Source organism: Ranitomeya variabilis, chromosome 1 (genome assembly GCF_051348905.1).
Source record: "Ranitomeya variabilis isolate aRanVar5 chromosome 1, aRanVar5.hap1, whole genome shotgun sequence".
In the NCBI taxonomy this organism is placed as follows: Eukaryota; Metazoa; Chordata; class Amphibia; order Anura; family Dendrobatidae; genus Ranitomeya; species Ranitomeya variabilis.
Window position 1 is genome coordinate 850132605 of NC_135232.1, and position 18375 is coordinate 850150979.

General features: G+C 44.2%; 1 protein-coding gene across 1 annotated transcript in view; it reads right to left on the minus strand.

Moving 5' to 3' along the window:
- The window catches only part of GC (GC vitamin D binding protein), a 319641-nt gene that overhangs the window by 131655 nt on the left and 169611 nt on the right, over nucleotides 1-18375 (minus strand). Inside the window, exons 6-7 of the mRNA XM_077276816.1 lie at nucleotides 15265-15359; nucleotides 15011-15140 (exon numbers count right to left, since the gene is read on the minus strand). Of these exons, the coding sequence (XP_077132931.1) occupies nucleotides 15011-15140; nucleotides 15265-15359 (225 nt within the window). The remainder of the gene's footprint in view (nucleotides 1-15010; nucleotides 15141-15264; nucleotides 15360-18375) is intronic.

Below are 18375 nucleotides of genomic sequence, written 5' to 3' on the forward strand. Positions count from 1 at the left end.
AAAAATACATAGAAATACATGCAGCTGCACGCTCCGGTCCTGAGTGCTGATGGCAGTACCGGTTATTCATGCGAGTTTCTCGCATTGTACTCGCAAGTGTGACCCCGACCTTATTAAAATTTATGCTCCATTGAAAAAATAACAAGCTTTCATCTGCTGAAGCATGCTCCCTGGCGTTATTCCGTCTACAAGCTTTATCCGTCCTCCAAGTGGCTGAGCTCATGCACTACCTATCATCATACGTCCAACTCCCCACCCCAATGTGGACAACGTATGTGAGTTGCTCCCTTCCTACATTCACCTCACATACAGTATGTCTGACAGTGCAGGGAGCAGATTGTTGAGAAGCACGCTTGCTGCTGACACTTCCCACACTCACAGCTCTGTGAAGCAGAAGGATCTCACTTGGAGGTCTGACCAGTGTGAGCGCAGGAAGGAATGGTAGGGGTGGAGAATCACTGACATACTTCTGTGCTTTCAGGAATCTGCTCCCTGCACTGTCATACCTGTGTGAGGTGAGTGCAGTAAGAATACTTGTGCACACTGGGAGTGAGGTGTTGGGGGGACCTCTTATGATGACAGGTACTACACTGTTATGACCCCAATGGCGAGGGTCTCAGAGGAACAAGTAAGTCTGCGAAGTACAAAAATCCAGCTCATAGGGCAGTGGTAACTGGGTTGACCATATATCTACTCCTAACGCCAACACTAGAAGTAGCCGGGGAACATGCCTACGTTGGTCGCTAGATGTCTCGCGCCAGCCGGAGGACTAACTACCCCTAGAAGAGGAAAACAAAGACCTCTCTTGCCTCCAGATAATAGACCCCAAAAGTTGGATACAAGCCCCCCACAAATAATAATAATAACGGTGAGGTAAGAGGAAATGACAAACACAGAGATGAACTAGGTTTAGCAAAGAGAGGCCCACTTACTAATAGCAAAATGTAGTAAGATAACTTATATGGTCAACAAAAACCCTATCAAAATACCACACTGGAAATTCAAGAACCCCCGAACCGTCTAACGGCCCGGGGGGAGAACTCCAGCCTCCCTAGAGCTTCCAGCAAGGTTAGGATACAGATTATGTACAAGCTTGACAAAAATGCAAACAAAAACAAATAGCAAAAAGCAAGAAAGCAGACTTAGCTTAATCTAGCAGGAACCAGGATCAGTAGACAAGAGCACAACAGATTAGCTCTGATTACAACGTTGCCAGGCATTGAACTGAAGGTCCAGGGAGCTTATATAGCAACACCCCTGAACTAACGGCCCAGGTGAGCATACAAGGGATGACTGACATACCCAGAGTCAAATCACTAGTAACCACTAGAGGGAGCCAAAAAGCAAATTCACAACAGTACCCCCCCCCTTAGTGAGGGGTCACCGAACCCTCACCAAGACCACCAGGGCGATCAGGATGAGCGGCGTGAAAGGCACGAACCAAATCGGCCGCATGCACATCAGAGGCGACCACCCAGGAATTATCCTCCTGACCATAGCCCTTCCACTTGACCAGGTACTGAAGCCTCCGCCTGGAGAGACGAGAATCTAAGATCTTCTCCACCACGTACTCCAACTCGCCCTCAACCAACACCGGAGCAGGAGGCTCCACAGAAGGGACCACAGGCACAACGTACCGCCGCAACAAGGACCTATGAAATACGTTGTGAATGGCAAACGACACCGGAAGATCCAGGCGAAAGGATACAGGATTAAGGATTTCCAATATCTTGTAAGGACCAATGAAGCGAGGCTTAAACTTGGGAGAGGAGACCTTCATAGGAACAAATCGAGAAGACAGCCATACCAAATCCCCAACGCGAAGTCGGGGACCCACACCGCGGCGGCGGTTGGCAAAACGCTGAGCCTTCTCCTGTGACAACTTCAAGTTGTCCACCACATGACTCCAGATCCGCTGCAACCTATCCACCACAGAATCCACCCCAGGACAGTCAGAAGGCTCCACATGTCCCGAGGAAAAACGAGGATGGAAACCAGAGTTGCAGAAAAATGGCGAAACCAAGGTGGCGGAACTAGCCCGATTATTAAGGGCAAATTCAGCCAACGGCAAGAAGGTCACCCAATCATCCTGATCAGAAGAGACAAAACACCTCAAATAAGCCTCCAGAGTCTGATTAGTTTGCTCCGTTTGTCCGTTAGTCTGGGGATGAAAAGCGGACGAAAACGACAAATCAATGCCCATCCTACCACAAAAGGATCGCCAGAACCTGGAAACAAACTGGGATCCTCTGTCCGACACAATATTCTCAGGAATGCCGTGCAAACGAACCACGTTCTGGAAGAACACAGGAACCAGATCAGAAGAGGAGGGCAGCTTAGGTAAAGGAACCAAATGGACCATCTTGGAGAAACGATCACATATCACCCAGATGACAGACATGCCCTGAGACACCGGAAGATCAGAAATGAAATCCATAGAGATGTGTGTCCAAGGTCTCTTCGGGACAGGCAAGGGCAAGAGCAACCCGCTGGCACGAGAACAGCAAGGCTTAGCTCGAGCACAAGTTCCACAGGACTGCACAAATGACCGCACATCCCTTGACAAGGAAGGCCACCAAAAGGACCTGGCCACCAGATCTCTGGTGCCAAAAATTCCCGGGTGCCCTGCCAACACTGAGGAATGAACCTCGGAAATGACTCTGCTGGTCCATTTAGCAGGCACAAACAATCTGTCAGATGGACAAGAGTCAGGCCTACCAGCCTGAAATCTCTGCAACACACGCCGCAGATCAGGAGAAATAGCTGACAAGATAACTCCTTCCTTAAGAATACCCACAGGTTCAGCGACTCCAGGAGCATCAGGCACAAAGCTCATAGACAGAGCATCGGCCTTCACATTCTTAGAACCTGGTAAATACGAGACCACAAAGTCAAAACGGGAGAAAAACAATGACCAGCGGGCCTGTCTAGGATTCAGGCGTTTAGCAGACTCGAGATACATCAGATTTTTGTGATCAGTCAAGACCACCACACGATGCTTAGCACCCTCGAGCCAATGACGCCACTCCTCAAATGCCCACTTCATGGCCAACAACTCCCGATTGCCCACATCATAATTTCGCTCTGCCGGCGAAAACTTCCTGGAGAAATAGGCACAAGGTCTCATAGTAGAGCAACCAGGGCCTCTCTGCGACAAAACGGCCCCTGCCCCAATCTCCGAAGCATCCACCTCCACCTGAAAGGGAAGTGAGGTGTCAGGTTGGCACAAAACAGGCGCCGAAGTAAACCGGCGTTTCAACTCCTGGAAAGCCTCCACGGCAGCAGGAGCCCAGTTAGCTACATCAGAGCCTTTCTTGGTCATATCCGTCAATGGTTTAACAACGCTAGAAAAATTTGCGATAAAACGACGGTAGAAGTTAGCAAAACCCAAGAACTTCTGAAGACTCTTAACTGACGAGGGTTGAGTCCAATCATGAATAGCTCGGACCTTGACTGGGTCCATCTCCACAGCAGAAGGGGAAAAAATGAACCCCAAAAAGGGAACCCTCTGTACACCAAAGAGACACTTTGAGCCTTTAACAAACAAAGAATTTTCACGCAAAATCTTAAAAACCATCCTGACCTGCTCCACATGCGAGTCCCAATCATCAGAAAAAACCAGAATATCATCCAGATAAACAATCAAAAATTTATCCAGATACTTCCGGAAAATGTCATGCATGAAGGACTGAAAAACTGAAGGTGTATTAGAGAGCCCAAATGGCATCACCAAGTACTCAAAATGACCTTCGGGCGTATTGAATGCGGTTTTCCATTCATCGCCTTGCTTAATGCGCACAAGGTTGTACGCACCACGAAGGTCTATCTTGGTGAACCACTTGGCACCTTTAATCCGGGCAAACAAGTCTGACAACAGCGGCAAAGGATACTGAAATTTGACAGTGATCTTGTTTAAAAGCCGATAGTCAATACAAGGCCTCAAAGATCCGTCCTTTTTGGCCACAAAAAAGAATCCCGCACCAAGAGGGGAAGAAGAAGGACGGATATGCCCCTTCTCAAGAGACTCCTTGATATATGAACGCATCGCGGTATGTTCAGGTACCGACAAATTAAACAGTCTCCCCTTAGGAAACTTACTGCCAGGAATCAAATCTATTGCACAGTCACATTCCCTATGAGGAGGCAGTGCACTGGACTTAGACTCGCTGAAGACATCCTGATAATCAGACAAATACGCCGGAACTTCCGAAGGCGTAGAAGAAGCAATAGACAAGGGCAGGGAATCTCCATGAATTCCATGGCAGCCCCAACTTGACACCGACATTGCCTTCCAGTCCAAGACTGGATTATGGGTCTGTAACCATGGCAAACCCAAAACAACCAAATCATGCATCTTATGCAGAACAAGAAAACGTATCACCTCCCGATGTTCGGGAGTCATGCACATGGTAACCTGTGTCCAAAACTGCGGTTTATTTTTTGCCAAAGGCGTAGCATCAATACCCCTAAGAGGGATAGGATTTTCTAATGGCTCCAGAACAAAACCGCAGCGTTTGGCAAATGACAGATCCATCAGACTCAGGGCAGCATCTGAGTCTACAAACGCCATGACAGGATACGATGACAGTGAGCAAATCAAAGTTACAGATAGAATAAATTTAGGTTGCAAATTACCAATGGCGACAGGACTAACAACCCTAGTAAGACGTTTAGAGCATGCTGAGATAACATGTGTAGAATCACCACAGTAGTAACACAAGCCATTCTGGCGTCTATGAATTTTCCGCTCATTTCTAGTCAGGATTCTATCACATTGCATTAAATCAGGTGCCTGTTCAGACAACACCATGAGGGAATTTGCGGTTTTGCGCTCCCGCAACCGCCAGTCGATTTGAATTGCCAGGGCCATGGAATCATTCAGACCTGTGGGAATGGGAAAACCCACCATCACATTCTTAATGGCTTCAGAAAGGCCATTTCTGAAATTTGCAGCCAATGCACACTCGTTCCACTGGGTCAGCACGGACCATTTCCGAAATTTTTGGCAATACACTTCAGCCTCGTCCTGGCCCTGAGACATAGCCAGCAAGGCTTTTTCTGCCTGAATCTCAAGATTGGGTTCCTCATAAAGCAAACCGAGCGCCAGAAAAAACGCATCAATATCAGCCAATGCCGGATCTCCTGGCGCCAGCGAGAAGGCCCAATCCTGAGGGTCGCCCCGTAAAAAAGAAATAACAATTTTCACTTGCTGAACGGAGTCTCCAGATGAACAGGGTCTCAGGGACAAAAACAATTTACAATTATTCCTGAAATTTCTAAATTTAAATCGGTCTCCGGAAAACAGTTCAGGAATCGGTATCTTAGGTTCTGACATAGGATTTCTGATAACATAATCTTGTATGCCCTGCACACGAGCAGTAAGCTGGTCCACACCTGTAATCAAGGTCTGGACATTCATGTCTGCAGCAAACACAAGCCACTCAGAGGTAAAGGGGAAAAGAAAAAAAAATGAGAAAAAGAGAAAAAAAAAAAATCAGAATTTTCTTTCTTATAATCCCGCTTCTGCAATGCATTTAACATTTAATACTGGCCTGGCAAACTGTTATGACCCCAATGGCGAGGGTCTCAGAGGAACAAGTAAGTCTGCGAAGTACAAAAATCCAGCTCATAGGGCAGTGGTAACTGGGTTGACCATATATCTACTCCTAACGCCAACACTAGAAGTAGCCGGGGAACATGCCTACGTTGGTCGCTAGATGTCTCGCGCCAGCCGGAGGACTAACTACCCCTAGAAGAGGAAAACAAAGACCTCTCTTGCCTCCAGATAATAGACCCCAAAAGTTGGATACAAGCCCCCCACAAATAATAACGGTGAGGTAAGAGGAAATGACAAACACAGAGATGAACTAGGTTTAGCAAAGAGAGGCCCACTTACTAATAGCAGAATGTAGTAAGATAACTTATATGGTCAACAAAAACCCTATCAAAATACCACACTGGAAATTCAAGAACCCCCGAACCGTCTAACGGCCCGGGGGGAGAACTCCAGCCTCCCTAGAGCTTCCAGCAAGGTTAGGATACAGATTATGTACAAGCTGGACAAAATGCAAACAAAAACAAATAGCAAAAAGCAAGAAAGCAGACTTAGCTTAATCTAGCAGGAACCAGGATCAGTAGACAAGAGCACAACAGATTAGCTCTGATTACAACGTTGCCAGGCATTGAACTGAAGGTCCAGGGAGCTTATATAGCAACACCCCTGAACTAACGGCCCAGGTGAGCATACAAGGGATGACTGACATACCCAGAGTCAAATCACTAGTAACCACTAGAGGGAGCCAAAAAGCAAATTCACAACACTACACATGCTCGACCAACTGATCGGCCACTCAGATGACGGATAAAGCTTGCAGACGGGATAACGCCAGGGGGCTCCAAGGAGCATACTTCTTTGAATGGAGCATGATTTTTAATAACTGCAAATTATAATATCATTTATTTCCACCTTTTCTGCATGTTTAAATGTATTCTTTTTAGTGGCACAATCTCTTTAAATGTAAAAGCCTCTGCCTTAACTTTACCTTGCTATGTGGCCATTATATTTTAGTGGGAAAGTTAGCAACTTTGTCTTCTCCAAGTTATTTTACAGAAACAGCTGATTTGCCATAAGAACATTTAGTACAGTCAGTGTGGCAGCCACAGAAGCACCCCTGACGCTCGTTTCACCTGCTATTTCTGAGGCACTTCCAAGGGGTGCTTTGGAAGCACCACACATCAGGGATGATTCTGTGGCTGCCACACAGATTGTATTAAATGTTCCTATGATTTACTACTATTGTTTTATATTTTAGCTTTTGTGTTGCTTCATATGACTCTTTAGGTTTAATTTGAATTGTTTTTTGGCCACATAAATACTTTTTCCATACATTGCTTATCAGCACTAATCAGAGGTATATTTAGTAGCTCTATACATTCACTATTATCAGTATAATATTGTATACCTTCTAGCTCCTATTTTTCCCTTTAGTGGCAATGTTTGCTAGTTACATATATTTTCAAGGTGTTTTTCATTATTTTTTGTAGGATATCAATCCACAATATTGTAATATACCTTTAGTGAAATTACTCCTTTTTATGTTTCCAACCAATTTATCTACTAAAATAGCATGTTTATGCAACAGTATCTGTATTTAAACTTGTGGTACATGGTGTGGTTTATGGCTATGTCTGATATTTTCTTTTATCGCTTTTAACATTCATCAATTTTTTTAATTAATAAGAATATAATTTTGTATACCTATGGATATTGCTCCAATGAGCTTAGGCCTCTTTCACACTAGCGTCATACGACGCACGTCGCAATGCGTCGTTTTGGAAAGACTTGGAATAGACTTGCAATAGACTTGGAATAGACTTGGAATAGACTTGCATTAGCGACGCATTGCAACGGATTGCCACACGTCACAACCGTCGTGCCACGGTTGCGTCGTGTTGCGTCAGACCGTCGGCACAAAAAAAGTTACATGTAACTTTTTTTGTGCGTCGGGACTGCCATTTTCGACCGCGCATGCGCGGCCAAAACTCCGCTCCCTCCTCCCCGGACCTTACAATAAAGCAGCGGAAGCGTCTTAAGACTGCTTGCGCTGCCAACATCGGGCATTTTCTTCACAGTATGCGTCGGTACGTCGGGCTGACGCAGCGTGACGGCCCCGTACCGATGCTAGTGTGAAAGTAGCCTTAGTCATTTTTTTGAGTAAGTAAGAGCTGAGTCCTTTACTTTGGTCTATCTGAATCTTTTTTTTTTTTTTTTTTTACACCCAATAGTTGTACGGCACAGAGGAATCAAAGAGAAAGCTGGTATGGTTGGCTAGGTACTCCTTCACCATCTTCAAAAACTTTTCCATCCTTGTCTGAGTACCCCACAAATCAGGGCTCAGGGCCAGGGCACTGGGAGGGTCTATTGAAAATGTCCCTGACTTTAGATAGCACCTGGTGTGTGTCTCCCTCCTCTCTTCTCCTTGGTTGTCCAAAGAACTCTGACCTTTTCAAACAACGTTGTGAGATGGGAATTTTTTTTACACTAATTCTTCAACTAAGGCCTTCTGGTATTGCAAAATTTTATTAGCACTCTCTGATGCAGGAAGGAGAGATAGAAAGTTTTCCTTGTAGCATGGGTTGACAAGAGTGAACAGCCAGTAATTGGTGGTGGCCACAATGTGTATAACGTGAGGGTCATGTGAAAGGCAGCATAAAGTCAGCCATGTGTGCCAGATTTCCAACAGGTACGGCTTCTCTGTACCCACCAGGAGGACAATTCTCCATCTCCTACCTCTCCTCCTTCTGCTCCTGCTCTTTAGGCCATCCATACTGAACAGACGAGAAGCTGGTGTTGGTAGTACCCACTCTAGCACAGGTAACAATCTATTATTCCTGCTCCTCAGTCGCATCCTTCTCATTATCACCCAATACATGCTGAAAAGATGACATGAGACAGAGCTGAGTAGTATAACCCTGTCTAGTTTCTTCCTTCATCGCCACATAGTCCACATGCAAAGCTTCCTCTTTAAGGCTGGGGTCACACTTGCAACTGCAATGCGAGAAACTTGCACGTGTCTCTCGCCTCAATACCCAGCACTGCCGCCGGTGGTTCAGACATGAGCATTCAGCTGCATAGAAGCACATGCAGCTGCATACACCGGTCCTGAGTGGGGGTGGCATTACCGGGTATTGAGGCGAGAGACTCGCGCAATTTTTTTGCTTTGCGGTTGCAAGTATGACCCCTGCCTAATTGTGAGCAGCGACTGTTTCATTAAACACAGAAGTGGGATAGTTACATTGATTATGTCATCATAATCAGCTCTGTGACTCTTGGTTGATTCTCAAAGTTTTGGAGAACCGCACAGATGTCATATATCCATGGCCACTAGTGTTGAGCATTCCGATACCGCAAGTATTGGGTATCGGCCGATACTTGCGGGTATCGGAATTCCGATACCGAGATCCGATACTTTTGTGGTATCGGGAATCGGTATCGGGATTAATATCAATGTGTAAAAGAAAGAATTAAAATAAAAAATAGGGATATACTCACCTCTCCGACACAGCCTGGACTTTACCGCCGGAACCGGGAGCCGTTGTACCTAAAAATGCGCGCTTGAAGGGCCTTAGATGACGTCACAACGCTCTGATTGGTCCGTAGCGGTCGCGTGACCGCTACGCGACCAATCACAAAGCAGTGACGTCACCTTAAGGTCTTTCTCGCGACCGCTACGGACCAATCAGAGCGCCGTGACCTCATCTAAGGCCCTTCAAGCAAGCATTCTTAGGTACAACGGCTCCCGGTTACGGCGGTAAAGTCCAGGCTGCGTCGGAGGGTGAGTATATCCCTATTTTTTATTTTAATTCTTTCTTTTACACATTGATATGGATCCCAGGGCCTGAAGGAGAGTTTCCTCTCCTTCAGACCCTGGGAACCATACAGGATACCGTCCGATACTTGGTGTCCCATTGACTTGTATTGGTATCGGGTATCGGTATCGGATTAGATCCAATACTTTGCCGGTATCGGCCGATACTTTCCGATACCGATACTTTCAAGTATCGGACGGTATCACTCAACACTAATGGCCACTCAACAGTCATTATGTGTGGAGGCTAAAAGGAATACCAATGGGCATGTTTAGTTAGTATTCAGCTAGTGCCCTATGTTACTCACAAAGTCTAGCCAGAAAATGTTATGTTGAATTCCAGGGCATGGGTAGACCGCAAAACAGTCACTGAGGTGGTAGTTACAAGCACTGCTTCAGCACTGCCAGACCAGTGACTTGAGGAAATGGGTGCACACGCAGTGTGCCTTCACAAGTAGCTCACACAAATTGGGTTGGTTTCCAAGAAAGCACTGAACCACCAAGTTAAGCATGTGGGTCAGGCATGGTGTGTGTGAGCTTGCTAAGCTTCAGAGACACCACCAGGTTACGGCCATTGTCACACACAATCATGCATGATTGTAGGTTTAGCTGCAAAAAGCCACAGGTCTGTCTGCTCTGTTAGACCTTTCAAAACCTCTGTGGCAGTGTCCTGTTTGTTACCTAAATATGAGTTTTATCAGAGCCTTATCCGCTTCACCAAGGCAGTGCTGCAGTGCTTCCAGCTTGAGACTGATATGGATGACATTTCTGAGATGGAGGATGAGCAGCAGGATGGAGGTTCAGGAACTGGCATAGGAGGGAGAAAACCTGATGTAACTTGGGAAAACAATTTTAGGCATTGGTAGTACGTGTGCTCTCCTGGGGTCCAATGCAGTCCCAGCCTCCAGCAGGTTCACCCAGTGTGCTATCAGGGAGAAGTAGCATCCCTAGTCAAAAGCACTTGCCCAATAGTTGGTGGTTAGGTTAACCTTTTCAGTGACTGTGTTAGTCAGAGCACAGGTTAAATTATGGGATATGTGCTGGTGTAATCCGGGGATGGCTTTCCAGGAGAAATAGTGGCGCTTGGAAACCGAATACCAAGGGGCAGCGGCTGGCATGAGGTTGCAGAAAACCTTGGTGTCCACAAGCCTAAATGGCAACATTTCCAGGGCAAGCAGTCTGGAAATGTGGCTGTTTACTATTTGAGCTTGTGGATAGCTGTGTATTTCTGCTTGTTTTGCAAGGCCTGTAGTAGGGACAGCTAAATTCTGTGCTCGGACAAGGAAGTGGATGTGGTTGCACATGTTGATTGCATATGTTCAATTACAGTTGGAACATGGGAGGCACCCACACCTGCATCCTGATCAGAGGATAGGCAAGCACTTAGCACAGGGGAAGAGACAGTGATGTAACCCACAGTCACTGATTATGGAGCCAGGTGTTCGGCCCACCTATTCGGATGCTTGCATTACATGTGCCTGAGCATGTTGGTGGTGGCCAGGCTGGTAGAGGTCTGAAAAAGCACCCGACTGGTGAACACTAGTGTTGAGCATTTCGATACCGCAAGTATCGGGTATCGGCTGATATTTGCGGTATCGGAATTCCGATACCGAGTTCCGATATTTTTGCGATATCGGGAATCGGGATCGGGATGCATATTCATGTGTAAGATAAAGAATAAAAATAAAAAATAGGGATATACTCACCCTCGGACGCGCCCTGGTTGTAACCGCTGCAACCGGCAGCCTCCGTTCCTAAGAATGAGCGAGTGAAGGACCTGCGATGACGTCGCGGTCTTGTGATTGGTCGCGTAACCGCTCACGTGACTGCGACGTCATCGAAGGTCCTTCACGCGCTCATTCTTAGGAACGGAGGCTGCCGGTTGCAGCGGTTACAACCAGGGCGCGTCCGAGGGTGACTATATCCCTATTTTTTATTTTTATTCTTTATTTTACACATGAATATGGATCCCAGGGCCTGAAGGAGAGTTTCCTCTCCTTCAGACCCTGGGAACCATCCAGGATCACTTCCGATATTTGTGTCCCATTGACTTGTATTGGTATCGGGTATCGCAGAAGCGGCGCTCTGCTGGCCGCGGCTTCAGGAAAATGGCCGCGGGCATCCGCGCGTGCGCAGATGGCTATCGCGGCGGCCATTTTCGTGAAGCCGAGATGCGAACTCTGCTTCTCGAAAATGGCCGCCGCGATAGCCATCTGCGCACGCGCGGATGCCCGCGGCCATTTTCCTGAAGCCGCGGCCAGCAGAGCGCCGCTTCCAAAGCAAGATGGCCGCGCCCACCGACCACCAATGGAATAACGGACATCGCTGCTATTTTCACACCCCTGTGCAGGATTCGGGACCTTGGACATGCGCACACCACTACGCCACCAACGGAAAACTACGCAAGATCTGGGGGAAGACACCACGCCCATCCGACCTGACCAGCCTGATTGACAGGCGAAAACGACTACTTTGGTAACGTATTTCGGCAGCATAGGGGGGGAATCGGGGTCCACAAACTACACTATTGTAATGCACAGCTAAGGCCCTATTTAACAGTATTTTTATCTCATACCGAAAAAACGAGGTGACAGGTTCCCTTTAAGTACCTACATTCAGTCAAATTTGTTTGTTACGTAATGTGGTTAGTCAAGTGCAAGATCTGTGTCTAGTAATTACTTTATGTAATGCTATTTGTAATGTTGTAATGTTAGAAGTGCTGTTTGTAACACTGCTGTAATACCATAATTTTGGGATCAATAAAGTCTATCGTATCATATCATATTATCCACCACTTCGTCTTCCACTTCCTCACTCTGGTACTTTTGCTGATTTGTCTTAACATCACTTGTTGGCAACTGTGTCTTGTCATCATCCACCTCTTGAGACAGTAATTGTCATTCACCAATGTCAGCTTTTTCTGACTGTAGCTGCTCAAATATTTGGGCATCACTGCACACAATCTCCTCATGTCTCTCTTGAATCATGCACAGTGAGACGCCAGAAAAAGCCATAAATGCAAAGGTGAAGAGCTTCTCAGAGTGTCCAAGCATCGGGATACTTGTCTCCTGGGACTCACTGACTCACCATGGTGTAAGGAAAAGGATCAGGGTGAGGAATATTTGGTCCAGACTGTTGGATAGTGAGACTGGACCGTGTGGAAGACTGGATGCTGGTAAACAGACTGAAAGCATTATCTGCCATCCAACCCACAACTGTTCACACTCTTCTGGTTTCGAGAGTGGTGTCCTGCACCCCCTGAAAAGTGGGACAGGAAGCTATGTCTCATAGATGAGTGTGTTTGCTGTGCTCCCACAGCAGGCACAGTTTCACCTGCACCACGGACATCGGCCTTATGCATGCACCATCAGAGGCAGGTTAACTTCCCCGTTCCTTACCTCACGCCTTACACATTTTAAATTATCTTTGCAGCTTAGAGTGCTATTATTAAGAAAATAATCTATTTAAATTGTAACTGAAAAGTGTTTTGCTTGTACATATCAGCACCAAGGATTATGCATTGCAATTGCATTGCAATGGTTTACAACAGCAATCAGAGCTGTAAAAGTGAGAGTCCTAAAGTAAGTAAAAAAGTAAAAAAAAATTGTAAAAGAGTAAAAAAAAATTGACGGTATGATGAAAAAGTATAGTTATTGGCCTCGTGTTGTCCACACTTGTGCTCTAAAAAGGCACCTAAAATAATGTTGGACACCATTGGAACAGAGAGCAGATGGAGTCCAAAGTCACTTGATCTGTCTAATTATAGTGTGTGGTTCCGTCAGGAGCTTTGTTTGAATTGTGGTTTGGGAATTAAATCAGAAACCCCTATGTAAGTGCTCAGCGGAAAAGGCAAGATAAATGTAAAGCCTTATTCCGATTTTTGGGAGGCAGAATGAACAAATAAACAGCATCACAAGAATAGTTTTCATTTTTACAACATTTTCCGTGTGGTGTAAGTGATAAGATTGGTATATTTCTCTTGTCAGTGTGATTACACTGATGCCAGAATTATATTGCTTATTTGTGTAACTTTTACATTTTGGTGAGCAGAGCTGTGTGAAGGCTTATTTTTTTGCAGGAGTTGAAAAATTTTTGGTACCAATTTGGGGTATATTTCCTTTTTTGTTCGCTTTTTATTCAGATTTTTCAGATGCAGAAAGAACAAAAACAACAATTCAGTTATTGCTTTTACATATTTTTTTGTACTCTTCACCGTATGGTAAAAGTGATAAGAACAATTTATTCTTTGAGTAAGTACGATTATAGCAGATTTATATAGCTTTTTTATGCTTTGCTACTTTTGCACACTAACAATAATATTTTCTATAATTTAACTTTTTTTATTTATACTATTTTTTCTACATATGACTTTTTGATCTCTTTTTATTAATGATTGCATATGTCAATATAATGAAAGAAAGACATTTTTTATTTCTGGCGGAATACATACTTTACAAAGGTGTTTTACTTTTTTTTCAATGGCTTGGTTGGGTAAGGCTTTAAGGTATTATGCGGGCAAATGTTAATATTTTTAGTGCTTTTTGGGGGGTAAATATAATTTTTCTTTCTCATGCAAATAGTGAACAAAATGTTCTGTTACTGTTTTTTGTTTATATTTCTTAATGTCCAAGTTATCCACTAAGTACTATGTTGAATGAATTTATAAGGTCCGACAATTGTGCTAATACCTAGTATGTTTTGTTGTTTTTTTTTGCTATCTGTGTATCATAAAATGTATTTCTATGAACAAAATCAGACTTTTTTCATTTTTTCAGGTGGAGTCTTTTCATTTTATATCACCTTTTTATGTTTTCTTTGCTGTAGATGTTTTATAAACATGCATATTTTTTACGTAATTTGTCCCGTATTGTTTATAAAAGATCACTGACGACTTTATTTTTCTTTATTTGCTAATTTTTTGCACTTTAATTTGTGCATCCATACGAGCTCCAGTTAGCAGGAAAAACAGTTCCCTGCTGTACAGGTATAATTTGGTAACCTGATCAAAGTCTCTTAGGACCCAGAAAATCTGTTATGCTGGTTAGCGATATGGTGATCATGTGACAAAAGCATCAACAACAGGTGTTTCTGTTTACTCACAGAGCATTGTGCAGCCAGCAAAAGAGAAGACAGAATTGGTAATAAACCACTTCTATCTTTTCCCTATCTACGGTGTAAATTTACAATGGTGCAGGGTTAAAGTCCAGGACCAAGTGGTATAAAAGTACGGTGCTTGGTCATTATTGGATTAATATGTTAAAAAAACTATTATTGGTTTTGTTTGTTCTTCTCTATATATTATATTGTGTATGTTTCTTCATTGTCTGCTAAGATAATGCCAAGTAGTGAGATAGCATAACTTTTTTTTATTCTGGTTGCTTATTGAAACTATTGTAATACACATGATCTAATAGTATTAAATGCTTTTCAAATACTTCAGGAATCATATTGTTATCCTATAATTGTGACAGTAAAGTGCATCATGACCTTATCAGTACTTAAAATACAGACTTGTCCTGTTCAGCAATTGCAAGTAAATGTCAAGCGGTATGCATATTTTGCTGTTGTGTAAAGTGAAGCAATTCAAATTCTAATATCATATGTCATACAACATACTGCAACGCTGTAGATAAAGGCCATACCTCACTTTCAATGTTCTTATCGGTGAAGAATCCACAACTGTTAACAAGGACTTGTGTCCCCTGCTCTGCAAGTGTCAGCACATCCTTGAGGTCTGCAGAAGGAACCTTTTGACTGAACATTATAGCAGCACTGGGCAAATGAAAAAAACAAACAAAAAAATTACTAATGACTTTTGAAAATACAGGAGGAATTCCTTAAACAGTCATTGGGAAAAAAAATAAAAACCTTTCACATCTAACTCTTCCTTTTTTACCTGAATTTCAATTTATCCACCCCAAAACTGTCAAAGCGAGAACACAGCCTGTTGGACATCACAGTAAGTAAATGTAATGGCTGCCTTTGGAGTCTCTAAAAAAAGAAAGAAAAGACTGAAAATTTTAAGAGATACAGTATTTCATAATTGTCCTTTTTCGGGTTTGCTGATTTCAACAAACATACAGTTGAAAATTCAGTTTGGGGTCTGAACTTGACGTGAAACCTGACCCCAGACCTGAACACAATAGAAGTCAATGGGGACCCGAACTTCAGTGCTTTAAAATGGCTGTAAAATGGTGATAATGAGGGCTAGTTAGCTGCAAAAGGAAGATAAATAGGGTAAGAATTGGACAATTGCCCTGAAAAAATGTGAAAAAGGAAATTACTTGAAGGGGTTCTGTCACCATTGCAACCAGTGGAAAAATAGGAAGTAAATGAATAGCATAAAAATGTGCTCTCACAGACACTGAGGCTAGCTACTTCCAGTCCAGATAAATATTTCACCCACAGAGCATGGGGCACTGTATCCCTATATTAGCAGCTTACAAATGTCCCCTACAGAGCATGGGGCCAAGTACTCCCTCAGAAGCAGCTTACAAATGTCCCCCACAGAGCATGGGGCAGAGTACCCCCTAAGAAACAGCTTACAAATTTCACCCACAGACCATGGGGTGGAGCACTGTACATTAGCAGCTTACAAATTAAACCCACATGTTAATAGCTTAACCTATAGATTATAACGCTATTAACCATTAGTTTAATAGATTAACCTAATGGTTAATAGCGCTATTAACCTGCCTGGCTCCCACACTTAGCCAAACACTCTGGGGGTAAAATGAACTTTATCCTTTTCTGTTTTCAACCACAGGGGCAGCTCCTGTGTGGGTTTAGTCACTGCTCTGGGCATACAGAGCGGCGGCTGAATCTGCACCCCCCAGCCCTGACTGACACTGGATCTGCACTGGGGTTGACTGTTAGGCAGTGCCGTGGGTGTGGTTACAATTACAACCTCTTTATACCGAACCCATGCCAGCGCCTCCACCGTGACTGAAACTGGAAAGCTGTCAGGGGGAATAAAGTGCATTTTCTTCCTGGGCAGGCAGCAGGCAGGTTAATAATACTATTAGCCTGCAGATTTATTCCATACATGAAGGTTAAGGCCATGTTCACACTTTGCGGTTTTTACCGCGGTGATTTTGATGCTGCGGGTCCGCAGCAGTTTCCATTGCGTTTACATTAACATGTAAACCCTATGGAAACCGCAAACCGCAGTGCACATGCTGCGGGAACAAACACGCAGAAACGCAGCGGTTTACAACCCGCAGCATGTCACTTCTTTGTGCAGAATCGCTGCGATTCTGCACCCATAGGAATGCATTGAACCACTTACTTCCCGCATGGGAATGTGCCCACGTTGCAGGAAGTAAGCGGATAATGTGCGGGTGGTACCCGGGGTGGAGGAGAGGAGACTCTCCTCCAGGCCCTGGGAACCATATTTGGGGTAAAAAAAAGAATTAAAATAAAAAATCATGTTATACTCACCTCTCAGCGCTGCACGCGGCCGTCCGGTCAGAGTTGCTGTGCGAACAGGACCTGCGGTGATTTCGCGGTCACATGACCGTGATGACGCCGCGGTCACATGACCGTGACGTCACGAAGGTCCTTCTCGCACATCATCTTTGGAACCGGAGCACCGGGTGCAGCGCCGAGGAGATCAGACGTCAGAGGGTGAGTATATAAACGTTTTTTTTATTTTAACATTACTATTGATGCTGCATATTGCTGCATATGCAGCATCAATAGTATAGGCGGAAACCGCGGAACAAACCGCGATAAATCTGCAGGGATAACCGCAGCGGTTTTGCCCTGCAGATTTATCAAATCCGCGGCGGGAGAACCGGCAGAGGTCACCCACAAAGTGTGAACATGGCCTAATAGTGTTTTTTTCTGGTGACAGATTGTTTTTAAGTAAGTTGTTTATCAAACACATTGTTCAGTTACATGGGATTCCAGGAAATATTGTTTCTCATTGAGGAACTCAGTCTGTTTTCATGTTCTGGAGGGTATTCTGTGAAAAGATCAAAATACTGTAGAATAGACTTTTTCATCTGCCAACCACCAAAAGACCAATGGTCTGACTGAACGTGTAAGTCAGAAATTGCAACAACTGCTATTTACTACTATGTACCCCTTCAGCCCCGGGCCATTTTCCGTTTTTGTGCTTCTGTTTTTTCTCCCTTTATTCCCAGAGCCATAACTTTTTTATGTTTCCAGCAATATGGCCATGTGAGGGCTTGTTCTTTGTGGGATGAGTTGTACTTTTCAACGACACCATTGTTTTTCCATATAGTGTCCTGGAAAATGGGGAAAAAAAATCCAAATGCGGTGAAACTGCAAAAAAAGTGCAATTCCACAATTGTTCTTTGGGTTTTTTTTTTACCAAGTTCCCGAAATGCTAAAACTGACCTGCCATTATGATTTCCCAGGTCATTATGAGTTTGCATATACCAAACATGTATAGGTTGTTTTTTGGCTAAGTGGTGAAAAAAATCTAAAGTTGTTAAAAAAGAAAAAAAAATGGAGTCATTTTCCAAGACCCGTAGCATCTCCATTTTTCAGGATCTGGGGTTGGGTGAGCACTTATTTTTTGGTTGCTGAGCTGACGTTTTCATTGAAACCATTTTAGCATTGATAGGTTGTTTTTATCGCCTGTTGTTGCATTTTAATGCCATGTTTCGGCGACCAAAATCTGTAATTCTGGCATTTTGACTTTTTTCTCATTACGCCGTTTGTTGTTCGGATTTTTTTAAGACTGTTTTATTTTGAATGGGGCAAATGGGGGGTGATTTAAGCTGTAATTTTTTTTATTTTTTTTTTACATTTTTATTTTTACTTTACACTAGCTTCAATAGTTTCCATGGGAGACTAGAAGCTGCGAACATCTGATCGCTTGTGCCAAAGCCCTTCTCTGTGTTGCAGAAATGCTCACTTGCAATGAGAGCCGACCGCTGGGTGGCACTCATAACTATCTGGCAATGACAACCACAAGGGTCTCTTACAGACCCAAGTTTGTCATGCCAATGCATCGGTGACACGAGCGACGATGGGT